Raw genomic sequence first — 18,114 nt, 5'->3', positions numbered from 1 at the left:
AGAGACACTAACAAAGAGCATTCGAGTGATAACTTTTGGTGACATGACCAAGCTGGGCTGGGTTCAAGTGAAAGATTTATCAGAGGTGAAATACCACTACCAGGCCCTTTGGCCACTGAGTGCTAGCAACACAAACACAAATGGCAAATACATCCTTATCCCACAATAGGTGGGTGTATATATCCCTTCCCACTCAGAGTATTTATCATATGAAACATTTCTGGATGCACTGAAAGAGCCCATCTCTCCGTCTCATATATTCTTTTTCTTTTTCTTTTTCTTTTTCTCTTTTTCTTTTTCTTTTTCTCTTTTTCTTTTTCTTTTTCTTTTGTCCGGGGGTGGGGGTGGAGGAATTGGCTAAGAAGATTTTGAATTATAACTAGAGAAGGGCAAAGAGCGGGAAATTTTTCATTATAGATAGACTTGATTTAGTGCCTGGAAGGAAATACTTGTTAAGTCTGAAGATGCATGAAGATTTGACCTGGCTATTTCTAGAGCCATGTAGAGTAATGAATTTGCATCCTGATTGGTAAGACCAAAGTCATTAGGAGCAAATAAATAAATCTGTATTGCTTTCGGAATATTGTGAAATATACCTCGTGGCTTGTGAAAGAGATACATGAGGTTTGTTCTTACTAACTTTGCTAAACTTGTCTCTGCCAGAGCAAGAAGTAAAATTCCCCAGCACAGCATCAGAGCTAGATCATACAGCTGTTTTAAGAGCAGAGTCACCATGCAATTTTAGGGTCAAATTCTGGAATACACAGTCCATCTTCATACCCAGTGAAGAAACATGAGCTTTGCAGGGGTGGATGGGAAAGGAAGGGGGGGAGGAGAGGATAGAAAAATATTACTACGAAATATTACTTTTACTTTTGCAGAAAATAAAGGAACCGCTGCCCATAACAGGACATATAGTGTGAGTATTTAAACTTCCACATTTTTGTTGCTCCATGAGGGGTCTCAGAATAATACGCACTGGTGGAATGAGAAATAAGCTGCCAGGCCCCAGCCCGGCAAGACACTCCACGTGCCGGCTTGGGACCGCCGTGATGAGGCGGGTGCCCCGCAGGCAGGAGCCGAGGGGCGACCAAGGCTGGGTGGGGGCTCCACAGGGATGCTGGCGGGCGCCCCGCAGCCGAGTCTCGCTGCCCTCCCCCATGCCAGGGAATGCACTTAAAGAACCAGCCGGCCAGACAGCTCTCTCACAGCACGTTTTATTTGCAGCGGGGTTTCCAGGGCAGCGCGTGTGTCCCGAGCCGCGGGGTCTGCCTGCCGGGATGCGGGAGATCCCGGGCCGGGGCCCGGAGGGGCTCTTTGCCTCCAGCCCAGGAGGGAAGCGGCGGCCCAGGTGCTCCGGGGCTGCCCCTCTCGCCCGAGAAGCGTCTGCAGGAGGCGGCCCCGGCGGGCGGCGGCGGCCCCGGCGGCAGGCGCGGGGTGCGGGCCCTCCGGCCCCTCATAGCGCCTGGTAGGTCCGTCGGGGCAGCGGCGTCCCGGGCGCCTCCGGCCCCGAGTCGATGCTGGCGCCGGGCGAGAGGGAGTCGGCGTCGCGGAGGGACAGCCCGGGTTCCTCCGCCGGGGAGAGACGGTCCACGATGCTGGAGAGGCAGTCCAGGCTGGACAGGGCGCTGCTCTGATCGGCGGCGTACCCTGCGCCGAGGGGAGGGACGGGGACACGGCAGCGCGTTACCGCGGGGTGCGGCGCCGCCTCCCCCAAATGCCCCGGGGAGCGGGGGGTCCCCGGGCCCCGCCTCTACCCCCCAGGCCGCGTCGGGTCGAGTCGGGCTTACCGTGGGCCATCTCGGCGCAGTAGACGGCGTCGAAGCTGCCGCCTCTCGCCGACCAGACAGGGCTGCCACAGTCGGCCTGCAAGACAGCGACGGGCGAGTGCCGGCCCCACCGCCCCCGCCCAGGGGCCAGCGGGACGATCCCCGCTAAGGGAAAGGGCCATAAAGGCCGGCGGGGAGCGAGCGAAGCAGCCGCCCCCCAACCAGGCTGCTGGCGCTGGGCAGCGCCTTCCCCGTCTCCCCCAGCCTTACCCCTCTAAGGCCGCACTAAGAGGGCAGGAGAGGGGACGCCAGGACCCCGGGGGCTGGGGCGCCTGCAGGGTGCCCTCGGGCAGCGCTACCGCCGCCCCCCCCCATGCATCCCCGGATAGCCCACGTGCCTGCCCAGCAAAATCTGGGAAGGGGCCTGCTCTGAGGCAAACCGCCCGCCTTTTCCTGATGTCCGGATGAGTTCGGCCCGTCCCACACCCATGGGACCGGTCCCACGGCGTTGACCCGAGGGGGCCCTGCCCGCAGGCCGTCCTGGGGTCCCCACAGCCCTATCATTCCTGCCTCTCTCTTACCATCCCATCGGAGCAGCTGGAAGTGGGGCTGGTCGGTTCGGAGCAACTCTGTCCCGGCAGGTGATAGTAGTTTTCTACCTGTTCCCTCAAGAGCTCCTGGAGGCTCTCGATGTATCTGATGGCGTTTCTCAGGATCTCTACTTTGGGGAGTCTTTGGTTGGGGTTGGCAGTGGTGCATCTCTTCAGGGTCTCAAAAGCCTGGTTCACTTTTTTCAGCCTCCTCCTCTCCCTCATGGTGGCTGCCTTCCGCCGGTCCATTGTGGTGGATTTTCTTTTGCAGGCTTTGCAAGCCCACATGAGGCAGTGACCAGCTTGGTGGTGGCCAGTGGGAGCTCGGACATGCTCCTCTTCTTCGGAGCAGGCGGGCTCTGGGGGCTCGTGGGCGCTGAAGGGGGGCAGATCCCTGGGCTCAAAATCCTCGGGGAACTCGCCCTCCGGAGACGAGAGGCAGGAGCTGTCATAGAAGAGCTCGGACGGGGAGAACTTGCAGCTGTCCATCACCTCCATCCCTGCTGCGGAGGCGTCAGTGCGGGACGGCGGGCACCGGCTCTCGGCGAGGCGCTCCGCAGCGCGCTGGGGCAATTTCCTCCGTAATTAGCGACCCGAGACCAAGTGTCCTTCGGCTGATGCGGGGGGCCCTTATATATACATGGAAAGGGAGGCTGGTCCGCAGCGGCCAGTCTTTATTAGCATATCCCACCACAGCCCCTGCCGGGAGCTGTCTGGGCAAGCCCCCTCCAGTCCCCAGGAGACAATTTGCTCCGCACCGCTCCTTTGGAGCGCCGAGAGATGGGCACTTTTCTAATGAAAGACCTCCCAAGAACTGCTTGCGACATCTCCGAATTTTCAACCAAGTCTGTGAATTTGCAGTTTTGGTGTGGAAAGAGAAAGAGGGGCACTGGACGCGCACGAACCACTGACATTTCCTACTGAGCCCTTCCTCGTCCCGATGTTCCCATCTCCCGTTTCCCATGTTTCCCATCACAGGTTTCCTCGGGAGGGACACCTCCAGTGTCTACTTGCATATCTTTATCTCCCGCAGCCCGTGATCCAGATGTAACCTGAAACAATATAACTTTCTTCTTAGACCTAAGATGTGTTTATTTATCTCAAGGAGCGCTTTGTCCTGTAATTAAAGTTCTCTCACCAACCGCTCAAATTTACAAATTCGGGGACAACAATGCACAGCTACTCGTGGCCAGGAGAGACGGGGAGGGGGGAAACTTAGATTTTACTGCTGTCGGATCGGGTCACAAGGAAAGGTACTCAGAAAAGAAAAGCGTATGTGTTTGCTCCGAGATAAATCCCCTTCCCATTCCTTCTCCTACTCGTGTGACCTGGTGCTGCTAGAGACACAACAGTCAAGCAGTGGCTTGCTAATTTTCTGCTTTCAGGCAAACTTGTACCGTTACAGATGCGTCCCAGCTGCCAGTGCAACAAACCCCTCCTGGAAGTGTAAAATTTCTAACCCCGCAATCCCTAAGTAACTTTACACAAGTCGGGGACAAAAGCCTCGCAGAGCCCCAGCCGCAGCAGTAGCCGAGCGGAGAGGTGCAAGGGTCATTAGAGTGGTAATGAAGCCATTTAACAGGCATTTGCTAACGCGCAGGAATCCTTTGGTTTCATCCAGGTGGCTTTTGTAGCTGAGGAAAATATTATGAGAAGGCAAAGGAAACCTTCTCTACCTGGGAATAAAATTATGTGACATAGGCTAACTCAAACGGAGAGCAAATGACCCAGCAGCGGTTCAAACGCTACGGAGCCGGTTTGTGTGCCCGGGAAAAAGGCGCCTTCAGTTAGCCTCCCTTCAGGAAGAGGTAATGTGGTGGCATGGCGAGCCGCTTGTCTCCGGGAGCCGCTGATTAAGTGAGCAAGGCAGGTAGGGAGTATTTCCTGAGAAAGATGCCCTAGCAGCGCACACCGCTGGGAAGCCCTCCGATCCGCGCGGGCAAGGCAGAGAAAGGCAAGCAGCTCGGCCTGGGCTGGGGCTGGAGGGAACCCATCCTTGTTTCCCCGCTACCTCCACCCCCGAGCCCCCAAAGGCGGAGTTCCACTCTTAGGCTAAAATTTTTCCTAAGAAGCAACCATGCATACACCCTTCTTCCTACGAAGGGATGCATAATTATCTAAAAGTTGGAGAAGGCTACATCTGCACTTGGGGCCATAAACGCGGGGAGCCCCCTTTGAAATGAATACTGTATGAAAAGCAGAGAGTTGATAAAGGAGTAAAGTTACAGAATGGGGAAGCTCAGAATTTCAGGCTTCTGCCACTCTGAGGTGCAGGTTGCTGTTTTGTTGGGCCCCATCTGAAACAGGACAGTTCCCACTGTTTTCCTAAGACAGCATCAGTCAGGAGGGGTTCTGCTCGGCAGTAACTTGAACTCTTCACTGGGCTGTGGCGTGCACACACACAGACACATGCACGCAATTTGATTTATCACGTTTGCGCTGGCTAAAATAGACGTGTTTACATATTTATGCTTCGTGCACAAATAAACCTGATCTTTAAAGTGCCAGTTGCGGTTCCGATCACCTTTCTGGGTTGGTGCATGCTTGGTTTCTCTCCAAGCATGCACTGTAGATCTCCCGGTGCACAACGCCAAGCCCCTCAGTCCCGCTCTCCTGGCATACAGAGCTTTAGCTCGCAGATTTGATTCTTAACTCAGCGGAGCTGGGGCTGTTAAGAAATGCGCTTTCCCCCAAAAGTCTTTGAAGAGCTGGAAAAATTTCTTTCCTTTTTCCTTGAATATTTTTGGGGAAATGGAAGAAAGCATCGAAGAGCCTGTCACTCAGGAAGAAAAAAAAAATCAGTAATTAGTATCCCTTAAGGAGCCCCCGGCTCCTGTGGTAAAGTGATCTCAAAACAAATTTGCAAAAATGCAGTAGGCGAGTGGAACTAAAGAAAGGGGAGAGAAAACACGAACTACAAGGCTGGCTAATGAGGCTGCTGGGGAAGGGCGGGGTGGGGGGCGGGGGAGAATAGTGCTGCATTTCAGGAGGCTCAAGTCTCAAAAGCGGGAGCAGCTTTAGCATCAGACACTGTCTGCTCCTGTAGACTGGTAGAGAGAAAGTGGTAAACGTGTCACGATCCCTTTAAATTGTGTTCCTCACCCTAGCCCTCCCCGCTCCTCAGGAATCCCCGTGCCGCACCTATTCCTGGAGGGATTCCATCCCGTGTGGGCACCGTTTGCAGAGCGTGCCATTTTTTCCCGTATCCCACGCCTTTCTGTTTAGGAGAAGAAAATCCTACCGAAACCATAAGTCACCGGACTGAGGGGGTGAGAAGTGTTTGCGGTCCCCCCGAGCGCACCCCCACCTCCGGCCTTCCCGAGCGCCTCGCGCTGTGCCCGGCCGGCCCCCACGGAGCGCACACCGGGGCCCCGTGCAGGGCGGCGAGAGCGCGTAACTTAATGCTGCCGTCCGTGGGTGCCGGCAGCCGCAGCGAGGGCTCCTCCGTGATGCCCCGACAACAAAACTGTTTCCCAGTCGGGCTGGTGGGGCCGGGCGCTTTCCAGCCGTGTGAGAAACGTTTGGTTCCCCCCAGCGCTGGGAACCGTGCGCACCTAAGTAAACACATTAGTACCTGCCAGAGGGATTTGTATAGAGGACAGCTGAAGAAGGCATTGGCCTCTGCTGGCTCCCCGGGACTCCCAGGAGAGATCAAAGGGACACGAGGGGGTTTTTAGCAGCCTTGAGACTGGGAAAAGTTGCTAGTTCCTGCTATTGGAGGGACGTCCCAGCGAGCACATGGTTCAATTATTCAACCTCCACCCTCCCTGCCCCCTACACCCATCCCTAGCTCATTCTCCACAGAAAGACGGAAACTGGAAAAATCGTATGGGGTCCCCAAAGCAGCAGTGGTCCACGCAGGAAATTCTCCAGTGGAAATAGCTGCTGTGTTGGCTCTTGACCGCCTTGACTTCGACCTCAGAGAATGAGCTAAGCCTGCTGCTGGCTGTCCGCTTCCCTCCCTGGATTGCGGCCGATTTTACCGAGGAAAATAAAGATATACAATATAAAAACCAAAAACAACCAAACAAGAAAACCCAATAAAACAAAAGAAAATAAAAACCCCAAACCTCAAACTAAAAACAAGGCTTTAAACACTAGGTCGCGTTACTTCAGAGAAAAGCGGTGTCAACGCGGCAGCACTGCAGACAGGCACCCCATCTTCCCCCACTTCCCCTGCCTTGCCCCCATCGCTCCCGGTCCCGCAGGCACCTCGGGCGGGCGGCTGGCTGTGCCACGCCGGGCCGGGCACCCCGCACCGCGGGCCGGCGGAGCCCCGCATCCCTCCGCTCCTGAGGGAGCGAGCAGGTGATTCCCGGCGGAGCGGAGCAGGTAGAGGCGAGGGGGCCTGCGTTGAGCGTGGGATTTCCAGCCCGCAGCGGGGAGGAGGGAGCGACAGGGGCACTTGCATTTGCGTAAAAACTTCTATGACTTTGTGCGTGGTCCCTCCGGAAAAAGACTTCATTAAATCACAAACCTCTTGTCTTTACCTAGTTATTGCCCTTTGATTTTGTGATTCCAGGGCCCTGTTTGCTTTGGCTGGGGACTTAAGTAAAGATTATCGTTATTAATATCTAACACAAACATTTTAATTGCAAACACACTGACGACCTTCACTGGGAAGCCCGGCATGTCAGCTGCAGCCGCGGGGGTCACGGAGAGTCTCTTCGGGAGGTATTTTCTTTATTTAATGAAAAAACTCTCCTTTAGGCAAACTTACTCCAAACAATCGCTCAAGTTACCCTGCTGCTGGAGGAGACGCTGCCGTGGGGGTCCTAGCGGGCGGACGGGCGGCTTGTTGAGGTGAATGCCCGGCTGCGGGCAAACCTGACAGTCGGTTGCCGCGGTGTCGGCGCGACACTGTGGCTTTGAGGGGTGGCTCAGCACGGCCCCTGCCCTGATGCGGACAGCGGGTCCCGCGGGGCTCGGATCGCCGTGTGAACTGTGTGTAGCCCTTACCGCGGACCCAGCGGGGTTTGAAACAAATTAGGAAGGAAGGCGACGAGCTACTAGCCCGATCGGATATACCCTCTGGCTGGGCAAGTGCCTTCGCTATAGAAGCAAGCTACACGGTCTCCTCTCTCGCACCAGGTCGCAGAGGCGGGACGCAGGGATCCACGGTCCCCGATGCGCCGCTTTCTGAAGAGTCCGAGCGTTCCCCGAGGCAACGGGGTTTAATTTGAAAGGAGAAAAAAAGGGAGAAACTGTTGCATTACCATACCCACCACACTGTCCCGCCGCAATTACTCCTTACAACGGAGTATCTCGTTAGAGAGCAATTAGAGCTAGCACATGACTGATTTAGAAACCCGGCTGGCCACCGTGACACAGAAAGGGTGGTAAGAAGGCACGGTCGATTGGAGAGCTAGCTCTCGAGGCAGGCTCTGCCCAGAGCTGCCACCTCAGGCGGGCTTACCCGCGCCCGAGATGGCCGGGAACGGGGAGACCTTCCCGAAACGCGACTGTGACCTTTCAAAAAAACAGAAAAAAAAAAAAAAAAGACTAAATCAAGGACTAAAGTTGACGAGGAGAGCGCACGCAGGTAGAGTTGAAGTGCTCTCCGTTTACTTGTGCAGGCTCTCCGGCGAGCCTCGTGTGTGTGCCAGGGGCAGAACGCGCTGTTCCCTGGTGGTCGCCCCTTCCCGGGGGTGCAATCTATTACAAACCGTAACGCTCTGAATGTGAGCAGCTCCGTTCCACCATCCTCAGAGAGGCTGTGTTTTTTTACATCACTGAGTGAAAAGCTTCATATGCTGTTACCCCCCACCTCTAAACCCTTTCGGTCACTTAACTCTTTCCTCCCCGAAGGACCCCATTCCATTCTCCCTCAGGCTCAAGGAAGTCAAGGGGAGTTACCTTTCCTGGGAAGAAACCACAGCTCCCTCCAGCCCCAGAGGGAGCGGGCTCCTGTCACAGCCACTTGCTGCCCCGTTAGTGCAGCAGGCCCGTCATTTTTGCCGCAGACAAGCCCTTGCGTTCAAGTCCTCGGTGCCGAGAGAAGAAGGTGAGACACTGAGCCTCTCCCAGCTCAAGAACCGGGGCAGGAGGCCGGGGCGGGGGGGACGGGCGGGGATATCTTCTTGCATGCCCAGTTTCTAACCTCACCTTCCACGTGCAGGGCAAGGCCGACGAAGCCTGGCAAGGTACTCGAGCGGCACTGTTGGACATTTTAGGGGAGCAGTACCGCTTTCCAGGGGGACGTGCGTTCTGCAAGCACGGCGAGGAACCGGAGCGCTGCGGGCGGCCGGAGAGGCGGCGGGTCCTGCCCGTACACCCACCCGTGCCCGCCCGGCTTCCCCGGGAGCCCCCGGGGAGTGGGTGGTTCACACCGCGGGTGCGGCCCTAGAGAGGGAGAGACGGTCCTTAGAGGAGTAAACGAAGGGAATATCTGTCCCGTGTTCTGCCTCCAGTCACACGGGTCGTGATTCTGCTACGTGGGTCTGACTCTTCTGGCCTTCATCTCGCTAAAGTCAGTGGAGGGTTTTAACTCCAGGATCGGGTTATTTTATGAAATTACGGGGAGGGGAGGAAAACACTAACACAAAGAGCTTTATTTTACAATCCAAAAAATCCATCTGTTCTTATATACAGTATCACATTCCACCATTTAAATATATCTGTTATGTTTACAAAAGAAAAGACAGTACTGAAATTATTTACAGGAACGAAATGAGGCGGGAACTCTTTAAATATGACTCACACGAAAGGCAACCAACAGCTTCACTCAGACAGGAATGAACTTCCCGGTGAGTCTCAGACAAAGCGGATCACCGGTACACAGGTAAGTATCTTAAATTAAAAAAAAAAAGGAAAAAAAATTTTAAAAAGGGGAAAAAAAAAAAAAAGGAAGGGTGGTCTATGCAACACAATTTAAAGAAAACAAAATTCGGGAAAAGAAAGAAGGCAAGGGGTAAGCCTGGCTCGAGTCAGTGGGAGCCATTTTCTTTGGGGTAGGTGTACCTCGATTCGATCTTAAAAAGGCCCCTGCTTGGGCTTTCCACTGTGTGAATTTGCTTCGTTTCTTAGTTTAGAGGAAAGAGGGTGGGGGCTCCATCTCCGTTAAATATACTACCACAAAACCGGGTTTATTTCTCCACCGCTTCCTCCGCGCTGGGCAGTTTGGGCTCGTCGGAAGAAATACTGTCCACTATTGAAGAGAGGCAGCGAAGGCTGCTGGAGGCCGACGACTCGACAACGGAGACGCCTGCTCAACGAGAGAAAAGGCATTAAAGAGCAGACCGCTCCTCCTCGCCGGGCCTGTGGCGCGGGGCTCGCGGCTGCCGGAGGGCCCGGGCCCAGGAGGGAGCGTGGGAGCCGGAGCGCCGGGGCCGCGGCCGTCGGGGCGGGGGAAGGGGGCTCGGGCCCGGGGGCGGAGGGCGAGCAGGGCCGGCAGGGCTGCGAGCGGGGCCCGCGGGGTGAGTTACCTTCCTTGGGGCTGACTCCTAGGGCTCGGGAATGCTCAGAAACGCTTTGCCAGTCGGAGCTGCAGGTGCTCAGGAAGTCCGAACTGGGGATCTGCGGCACACAGGCGGGGGCGGGAGCGGAGGGACACGGAGAGAGGACGGGTGTTAGAGGGGCGGCCGCGGCTCCCCGGGCCGGACCGGGCAGGCAGGCCTCTGGAGGCCCGAGGACTGGCAGGTTCCCGGAGGAGCGCCCGCCGGCCCTCCCGGCCCCGCAGCGGCCTTGCCGAAGAGGAGGAGGAGGGAGGGGACGGCGCGGCGGCGCTGCCGTGGCGGCGGAGGGGCCAAGCGGCAGTGCTTACATTTCCCTGCTTGGGGCTGAAGCTGAAGGGGTCCCCCCCGATCTCCTGCATTTTCTCCTGCTGATCCAGCCTGTGCAAGAGGTCCTGCAGCCTCTCGATGTAGCTGATGGCGCTCCTCAGTATCTCCACCTTGGGCAGCCGCTGGTTGGGGTTCGCCACAGTCCGCCTTTTCAGAGCCTCGAAGGCTTCGTTGATTTTCTTCAGCCTTCTCCTCTCCCGCAGGGTGGCTGCTTTCCGTCTGTCCGTGGGAGCCGACTTTCTCTTGCAAGTTTTACAAGCCCAGATCAAACACTGGCCGGGGAAGTGAGGGGGTTGTAGTCCCGGGGGTGCCAGCACATGCTCCTCTCCGCTGCTGTCACTGCCAGCCTCTGGCTGCATTTGGTCCTGACATGGAGACAAGGTGCCATCGCTGCCTGGGTACAGCGGGGATCCCTCAGCCATCTCCAGCTGCTGCAGGGCTCCATTCTCCCCGTCCAAGTAGAAGAAATAGGAGCCAGTTTCAAAAAGGTCCATCATGCTGTCCCTCGGCCTCTCTGCCTGCTTGAGTTGGGTGGCAGTCTCAAAAACACCCCGAGGAACAACCCAGATGGAATTTAATTAGTGCAGTGACATAAGTCCCCCCTGCTTTATATAGGAGCTGCTGAAACCCTATCCAACTTTTAGCTGTCGCGGTGTATCACCCTCCAAAGTTGATTCCAGCCAGTCTCCCGGGCGCTGTCCTGAGAACATCTCCTATTTAGAAGGGGGGGGGGGGGACAAGGGGGGGGACGGGACACGAGAGGTGGGAGATAAATTAGAAAAAAAAAAAATAAAAAAGAACAAAACCAACCGTAAAAAGAATACAACCCAACTTTCCACCCTCCCCCGAAAGCCCATGAGTTCGGGGTGCAGCGAAGGGACGCGAGGTGGGGGCTCGGGAGCAGCGTCCCGGCGCTGCGGGCGGCCCCGGCCCCGCTGCCGAGCCCTCGGGGGCACAGCTGGAGGACAAAGGCGCGGGGCTGCGCAGGGAGCCCTCCCCCAGCCCATCCTCACACCCCCGGCGCACCCTCCCTGCCCGGGGCTAAGTATAGATCTATAAGGAGAGATTTCAAAGGCAGCCATTACTTTCCAAATAGGCGGGTTAATATTTTCAGAAGAAGCCCCTGCTATTTTCCCCCCTCCCCGCCCCCTTCCCCTTGAAGCATGCCATTCCTGTGACCCAAGCCACTCGGGCCAGCCCAAGGTTAGGAGCCAAGCTCGCTGTTCCTCCACACATGGGGAAGGTTGCCAAGGCAGAGCTGGGCTGCGATGATGAGGCACCCACGGACAGTGCCCCTCGGCTTAGCCTTTCAGTCTGAACTTTCCCACGTTGCCCATGAGGTGACAGGAGTGATTCCAGGTGACTGGGTTGCAGTGTGACAGGGCTCTCTGGACAGCCCTTGTCCTTGACGCTGTTTAGTGCAAGCAAAGCCCAGGCATATGGTTTAACTGAAGTTTAATCCCTTGGGCCTGGCAGGGTATACAGAGCTTCCTAGACACTGAGACAGAAATGGAGCTTGTGATCACCCTCTGTTAGCTTATACTGTAATGTCACATCATGTCTGGAACTGTCTGACATAAAGAAAGAGGATGGGGAAAATGGCCACTTTGCCTCTTTTCCTGCACTGCCTTGTGTTCTTTAAGTACCACGTAGTGTTTTTTATGCTCATGTAAATAAATATATATATATGTGTGTGTGTGTGTATATGCATACGTGTCCATATCTATAGGCACACACACATGCATATGTATGTACATTTATGTGGATAAGTAAGTACATTCCTGTGTGCTTATGTGTATACACACATGTAAGCTTTTTATAGAAACAATAATACATGAGGATGAAGCACCTGCAATGGTCTCATAGCTCTCAAATGTAGCTCCAAACTTCATCTTTCTGAAGGCAAGTGTAGTGGTATTGTTCATTTCTCTAAAGCTACAATGAAATTAATCGTTGACTTGACTGGGTCTCCAAAACTGCAAACCAATTTTTTGGAGTACAAAAATCTTTAACACTAAGAGTAGTTGTAGTTTTGTTTTCACCACATCAGTGTTGTTGGAGTGGATCTCATTTCTGCTTTAATGAGGCAGAACAATATTCAGTTTTGGATGAGACAGAGAAATTCAGACTGTTCTCAGCGAAACTAATTTTCATACTATTCCACCACTGAGGTTTTTTCCCTCTTCAGATTAAAGAAAGGGCAGTCTGGCAGTTAAGGCACTGACCATAAGAAACAGTTTGTCAGTTTCCGTGTTTTGCAGCTTGCTTTCTGTTTGACCTTTGACCAGCCACTCACTTTTCCTGTGATTTAATTTTCTACCTTTAAAGAGGGATATAATGTTGACCTTTACCCATCCCTTGTGTCTCTGATTTAATTTGCTAACTGTCCACAGAGAAGCTACCCCTTTGCATCCTTTGCATGCTTTCAGGTATTACAGGGGTCTCTGTCCCATAGCATTAATAATGGTAGTAATAAAAAAAACCCCAAAGCAGCAACAACAAAAACCAACCAACCAAACACAAACAAACCCCTCAACAAACAAAAAGCCCCCAAACTCCACAAACCAAAAGAGTGCTGATTGTTTAAATTTTTTTTTCACATTTACTACCCTCATTTTTTTTCTTTTAATCTTTTGCTTCTTCAATACTACTCTGGGAATGTTTGGAACAAGACAGACGAGATCAGTCTATTGGTAAGGTGTACAAATAAAAATTTAGTTTAAGGGAGAAAGATAATTTCCAAATTGTTGTTGGCCTTTCAAGAGCTTTAAGAGAACTCAGCAAGTTGGGAAACTGTAAGTTTAGGAGCCAGATGCTCCTGCTGCTTTCAACAGATTTTTTTTTTAAACAGGAAACAAAATCAGTTCTTTCTTTCCAGCACTTAGTGACAGAGTAAACAGATTCAGTTCCTCACAGTGATGTGGGCACAGCATAATTAGTCCTTTGTAAAACTAATTGATAGGAGCAAAACTCCTAACAACCGTAAATGAATTTTAATTTGAATGAAGACGATGAGTTTCCTCATCATATCAGAAACTTGAATTTTGCTGTATCTCCCACTCCAGATCCTTGGTTTATATAACACAGCTAGAAAACAGCCCTAGCACATATGAACAAAATATCCTCAGAGATGTTCTCCATTACAAAGCTGCGTCAAGCGGAGTGGCCTTTTTTCTCTTCATGCCTTGTATTCCTGATCGTGTTAGATATAAACATAAAGACATAAGAGGAGGTAAAAGCATGTGAATAAGAACAACTGGACATAGAATTAAAAGGAGGATCACTGCTGAAGTCTGCTTGTAATTTCTGTCCGCCTGATAGAACCTCACAGAAAAACTTACTCTGAAGCCACTTCTTTATTCAATTGTTCATGCTTCCACATGTGGTAGCTCTACTGAAAATACACTTTCAGCATATTTATATAACTGTGATGTGCTGTATTTGGTCTACAAGGTCTATTATCCTTACCAAAGAAGTATTTCAGAAAGTCAGTGAGTTGTAAATTCAGTAAGTGGTCAGGATGACCAAATCCAAGAAAGATGCACTGCATTTTAAGTCACAGCTGGTCTCCAGGAGTTAGATCCCTTCAAATTCACTTTTCCACATACAACTTTTCTAGATAACTGTGGTTGAATAATAAGCCTGAAACTGCCTGGGTCACTTGACATATTTAAGCAGAAACTTAGTAGAGAACTATAGAGAAGTGTTTTGTCAGCTAGGACCTACTTAACACTTTATACCATTCCAAGTATCTCCTTTTTCTCCTTCACTGTTCTCAAGATTCTTCCAACCACAGGCACAGTGCATTTTAAATCTTTGATCTCTTTGGCCCTTCTTTGCAGTGGCATTGGTAATCAGTGAGGACCCATCATATCCATTCCTATGTGTCACTGTGAAAGCACACCTGGTGAAGGTGAAATTTTCAGCCCTTGTTATAGCCCTATTCTACTCATACAATACCTCATTTGAGAGATGGGTAGATACTTTGGCTACGAGGATAATGATTCTTAAATTGCTTCTTGCAGATTTATGAAATGCAGGTTACCAGTGTAGGTCCAGCTGTGGGCATAATGGGGCTCTCAGAGTTTGTCTGCCCTTTAGAAATGGAAATCTTTCTGTTCACATTCTTACTTTCCTTCCTTTTACACTCACGTTCAACAGCATCTTTCTTAGCAGAAACTTTCAGTATATTTTATTGTTAATACAGTATGTTGTTCTTCTGCCTTTGTGTTTTCAAAAGGTTTATATTCTTCTAAACATGTTTCTGAAATCCCTCTAACATTTGACTTTATATCTTCTACTCACTGCTATTTCTAACATCCTTTTCCCCACAGGAAAAAGAACACCTTTTAAAATTGTAGCATTTTTCATCTAATTTCTCCACAGAAAAAAAGAAAAATGCTTTCCTCATTACTGTCTCCAGGCAACCACTTAGAGTACTGGAAACCTCTTTGCTACTGAAAACCTCTAGGCTCTTGCTCTTGTTGTGTTCTCAGTCTATTCCAGCTCACACTGACCTTCTCAAATGAGTTTAGTAGGTTGTTCAGGTAAGGGTAGGTGGCATGTCTAGAAATATGTGTTACTGCCCATGTTTTGTTGTCACTTGTAGCCTGTGTGGTAACGTAATTAGGACACCAGTCTAAGCTGTTAGAGGGTTGGTTAATTGTCTGTCATTCCTCATGATGTGTCAGTAGGTGCACTCAGATACCCAGGATGTGTTTACATTCTCATTTCACTTTGACAGGAATGCCTTTGTGGAGCAAATCTCTGACTAGCCCCAACTTACTGCACTTTCCATACTCTTGACAGGGTGCTCTCAAGGGTGTGTCATCTGGGTTCTGTTCCTGAGAAACTAAGTTAGAAGGCACCCTGAAATGTTAAAGGGATGCTGGGTCTTCAGCACTGATATGTTTGACAGATCTGTACTTGGCTCACGTATATTATCTGCTAACATTTGTAGTCACAGTTCTTAGGGAACAATGAGAGAAGTGTGATTCGCTGCTGAAATAGAATATTATGCTAAGGATTGCAAATGGAGGATTAGAAACTTCATCCCTCCTTTCCCTTCAGAAGGATATTTTAAGCATCTACTTTGTAGGATGTTTGAAATGGCTGACAGATGTGTAAGGGGGAGTTGGTGCACCAAAGATTGGTAGTCTGTTAAAAAGCATGTATCTATTCCTGAATCTACAACATATTACAGAAATGTTTGGTGAAAGGAGATTAGAGATTTGCCATGAGTTTTCTTCAAAGTCTGGGCAATGGAGGCTCTATGAGGCACCAGCATTTTTTATGCTGACAATGACCTAGGGGAAATTTAAGCAAAAGAATCTTTCTGACATTCATGGAAGCATAATTCCTGGTACTGGAACAAAGCATATGGAACTTTATGGCTTTTAGTATGTAGCAGCACTTCTCAGCTGAATTCCATTAGCTCTTCTTGCCTTAAACTGAATTTCATGTAGGTCTGTAGGGATAACACAGGCCAGCTTTAATTCTTGATGGTAATTTATATATGTTGTTAGACTTACCTGACTTTTGTTTACCTAGAATTTGTTGTTTACTTGACCCTATTCAAATTCTGCTTGTCCAAGGTTACTATTTGATGATATGCATGATATTATTTGCATATCCACAATGTCACATGCATTCTCACAGGAGATTTAGGAACTGATTAGAGGAAGTGTGTGTGTACTGTACATGCCAGTGCTTGTATATAAGTATGTGACACTTTAAAGAATTTAAAAGCACATGGGAGCAACCATCCCTCAAATGCAAGTTTTACAAATAGAGTAGTGAGCAGTATAGTATATGCTCTGGAGCTAGGGAGCCAGAAAGAGAAACTTTGTTTCTGGAAAAGAGAACTTTGCGTAAATTTACAGTCTTTGTAGGGGAAGATTTAAAAATTCTTATTCACAGAGGTCTTGACTGTTATAGCTGTTCCAAATTATTGCTGTTTGCCTTTGATTGGATATGGACTTTAGTGTTCATATCAGTTACAGTCCTGTTAGTATCTGAGAGGTGCAACCTTGCTAACTAAACAGACTTCTCCAGTTCAATATGGTAAGATAGGGTTTCATTGCAGCTCTCATGTTGGCCAGTTATGAGACACAGTTCTAAATGGCAGATGCTTTAATGCCTGTGTCAGGGTCTACAGTGACAAATAGTCACCACTGCACAAACACATTTATTTTACTACAAGACGATTTCCTGGGGAGGAGGGAGGGCCTATCAGAAACTGGAGGCCCATTGCACTGTTGCTGGCTGGGACAAGGATTTTCCATGGTTCTATCCTCAAGCAGGGATTCCTTGCAGGAAGAAAAGGAGTAATAATGACAGATGTCTTCTACTTGTGATTAGGAAAAACACAGGGAACATGAAATGTGACATGAGTACAAGACACATTGTGTGCTGTACAATCACTTGTTGTTACCATGTTTTTTGTATTTACATGAAAGGCTATTTTTAAAGTATGTGCTGATTTGTCTCTTTACACTACAAACTGCTGGAAGCGTAAAATGCATTTTCACACCATGTTGTTTCTGAACATGACGACTGTGGCATCTAAACCTAATCTCAGTCAAGAGGGGAATAGTCAAACCATAATTCTGCAAGTGAAAGGAAGAAAAGGGTATGTGAAGAGCTAGTTTCGGCATCCAGCACAGGCTGATCACATCCCTGCTGTCTATGTACAAAAAAAGAGTTTAGTGCTCAGACTGTGGAAAAATGACAGCTTACTGTTCTGCCTCACAAGGAGTTTTTGCAGAGCCATGGACCTTCATGGAAAACTGGAATGATAGTGGCTAGGAAGTGGAAGCTCTGGAGATGCACTGAGAGTAATGAATGCACACAATTCCCTCCTTAGCAATAACATAGGGATTGTTTAAAACAGCACACCACAAAACCACGAAATGATTATGCCAAATGATATTTCCTTTCTTTCAAAAGGAAAATAGCTGCTGTTTTTGGAAAATAGAAGCTATTAAGATAAAGTCATCTGGAAAGAAATTTGCACTGTATTAAATAGCAGTAATGACCTTGAATATTGTATCCTGTTGTTACGGAAACTTATTGCACAGCTGCAAAACTGTTTTAGGCTGTGAAGGTCACTCAGTTACTCATCTGTGTGACATTTAAGGTATATGCTCATATACAAGGTTGGTTACCTGTGATCTGTCACTCCAAGGAATACAACAGTCTGTACTGTACTCCTTCACCTCCGTGTTCTGTTCATGTCTCATCATTTCACTTTATAACTTCTGCATGTTTATATACTAAGATTTTATTTGCTTTGGTATTCCTGAAGGCTCAGAAACATATTAAAGTACACTGGGATATAGAGGTTTTAACATGGTTTCTTGAATGTGATATGGGTATGTGGAACAAAGAAAAATCTGCAGTAGATGGCTCTGATAACTACTTCTGTACCATGTTAAAACACCCTGGTGATATTCCAAAATCCAAATTAGTCTTATGGTCTCTCCTAAAAGAGAACATGACATTTCTCAAGGTATGGAAAGAACCTTGGCTGAGCTGATACTCTTCCTTCCCCATGCAATTCATAAAATATAAACAAAGACAGGAATGAAAGTGGTGTAGTACTCAGAGATTCCATATCACAAAATGGGTCTTAACCTACACATTCTAATCAGATTCAAAAAAGCATGCCAAAAATCCACTTGTATTTAATTTTTCACCAGGCTGCTCTGGACAACATTTCAGAGAAAAGATTGCCAGATGCCTTCTTGGCTGGCAAAAAATCATCCAAAATAAGGCTTCAACTGAATCGATGTAAGCTTGTGGATTTTTTGAGAAAGTGTATTGATTATGTTTTTTGGGGCAATTATTTGAAAATTAAACACTGAGGAAAAGTTTAGAAGAAGAAACATATTCTATTCTGATTAGATAAACCACCCTGAAAAAGTAATCTTAGATCTATGTTTTGAAACCGGTAACTGACAACTTATAGCTATG

At 49.8% G+C, this 18,114-nt stretch overlaps 2 protein-coding genes across 2 annotated transcripts; both read right to left on the bottom strand.

The window, feature by feature from the left end:
• Window positions 1-1,203: 1,203 nt before the first annotated feature.
• Window positions 1,204-2,933, bottom strand: MYF5 (myogenic factor 5). Its single transcript, XM_069003903.1, has 3 exons — window positions 2,351-2,933; window positions 1,791-1,866; window positions 1,204-1,650 (listed from the first exon to the last, which is right to left on the bottom strand). Exons 1-3 carry the CDS (start codon window positions 2,855-2,857, stop codon window positions 1,457-1,459), a joined length of 777 nt encoding a protein of 258 aa, XP_068860004.1. The 5' UTR covers window positions 2,858-2,933; the 3' UTR covers window positions 1,204-1,456.
• Window positions 2,934-9,194: 6,261 nt separating this feature from the next.
• On the bottom strand, window positions 9,195-10,637 carry MYF6 (myogenic factor 6). The gene is made up of 3 exons (XM_069003902.1): window positions 10,122-10,637; window positions 9,784-9,874; window positions 9,195-9,563 (listed from the first exon to the last, which is right to left on the bottom strand). The coding sequence occupies exons 1-3, from the start codon at window positions 10,635-10,637 to the stop codon at window positions 9,445-9,447; spliced, it is 726 nt and encodes a 241-aa protein (XP_068860003.1). The 3' UTR covers window positions 9,195-9,444.
• Between the last annotated feature and the right edge of the window lie 7,477 nt (window positions 10,638-18,114).

The sequence above is a fragment of the Aphelocoma coerulescens genome, chromosome 1A (assembly GCF_041296385.1).
Source record: "Aphelocoma coerulescens isolate FSJ_1873_10779 chromosome 1A, UR_Acoe_1.0, whole genome shotgun sequence".
Classification (NCBI taxonomy): Eukaryota; Metazoa; Chordata; class Aves; order Passeriformes; family Corvidae; genus Aphelocoma; species Aphelocoma coerulescens.
Note: the sequence above shows the minus strand (reverse complement) of the source record. Positions and strands in the feature narration are given on the sequence as shown.

Excerpts from the sequence above, each read along its gene's own strand:
- MYF6 (XM_069003902.1), bottom strand. The coding sequence starts at position 10,637 with ATGATGGACCTTTTTGAAACTGGCTCCTATTTCTTCTACTTGGACGGG. Across the intron at positions 9,875-10,121 it reads TCAGCCCCAAGCAGGGAAAT|ATCCCCAGTTCGGACTTCCT; the intron begins GTAAGCACTGCC and ends TGTGTGCCGCAG. Across the intron at positions 9,564-9,783 it reads AGGAGTCAGCCCCAAGGAAG|GCGTCTCCGTTGTCGAGTCG; the intron begins GTAACTCACCCC and ends CTCGTTGAGCAG.
- MYF5 (XM_069003903.1), bottom strand. The coding sequence starts at position 2,857 with ATGGAGGTGATGGACAGCTGCAAGTTCTCCCCGTCCGAGCTCTTCTAT. Across the intron at positions 1,867-2,350 it reads CCAGCTGCTCCGATGGGATG|GCCGACTGTGGCAGCCCTGT; the intron begins GTAAGAGAGAGG and ends GCTGTCTTGCAG. Across the intron at positions 1,651-1,790 it reads CTGCGCCGAGATGGCCCACG|GGTACGCCGCCGATCAGAGC; the intron begins GTAAGCCCGACT and ends CCCTCGGCGCAG.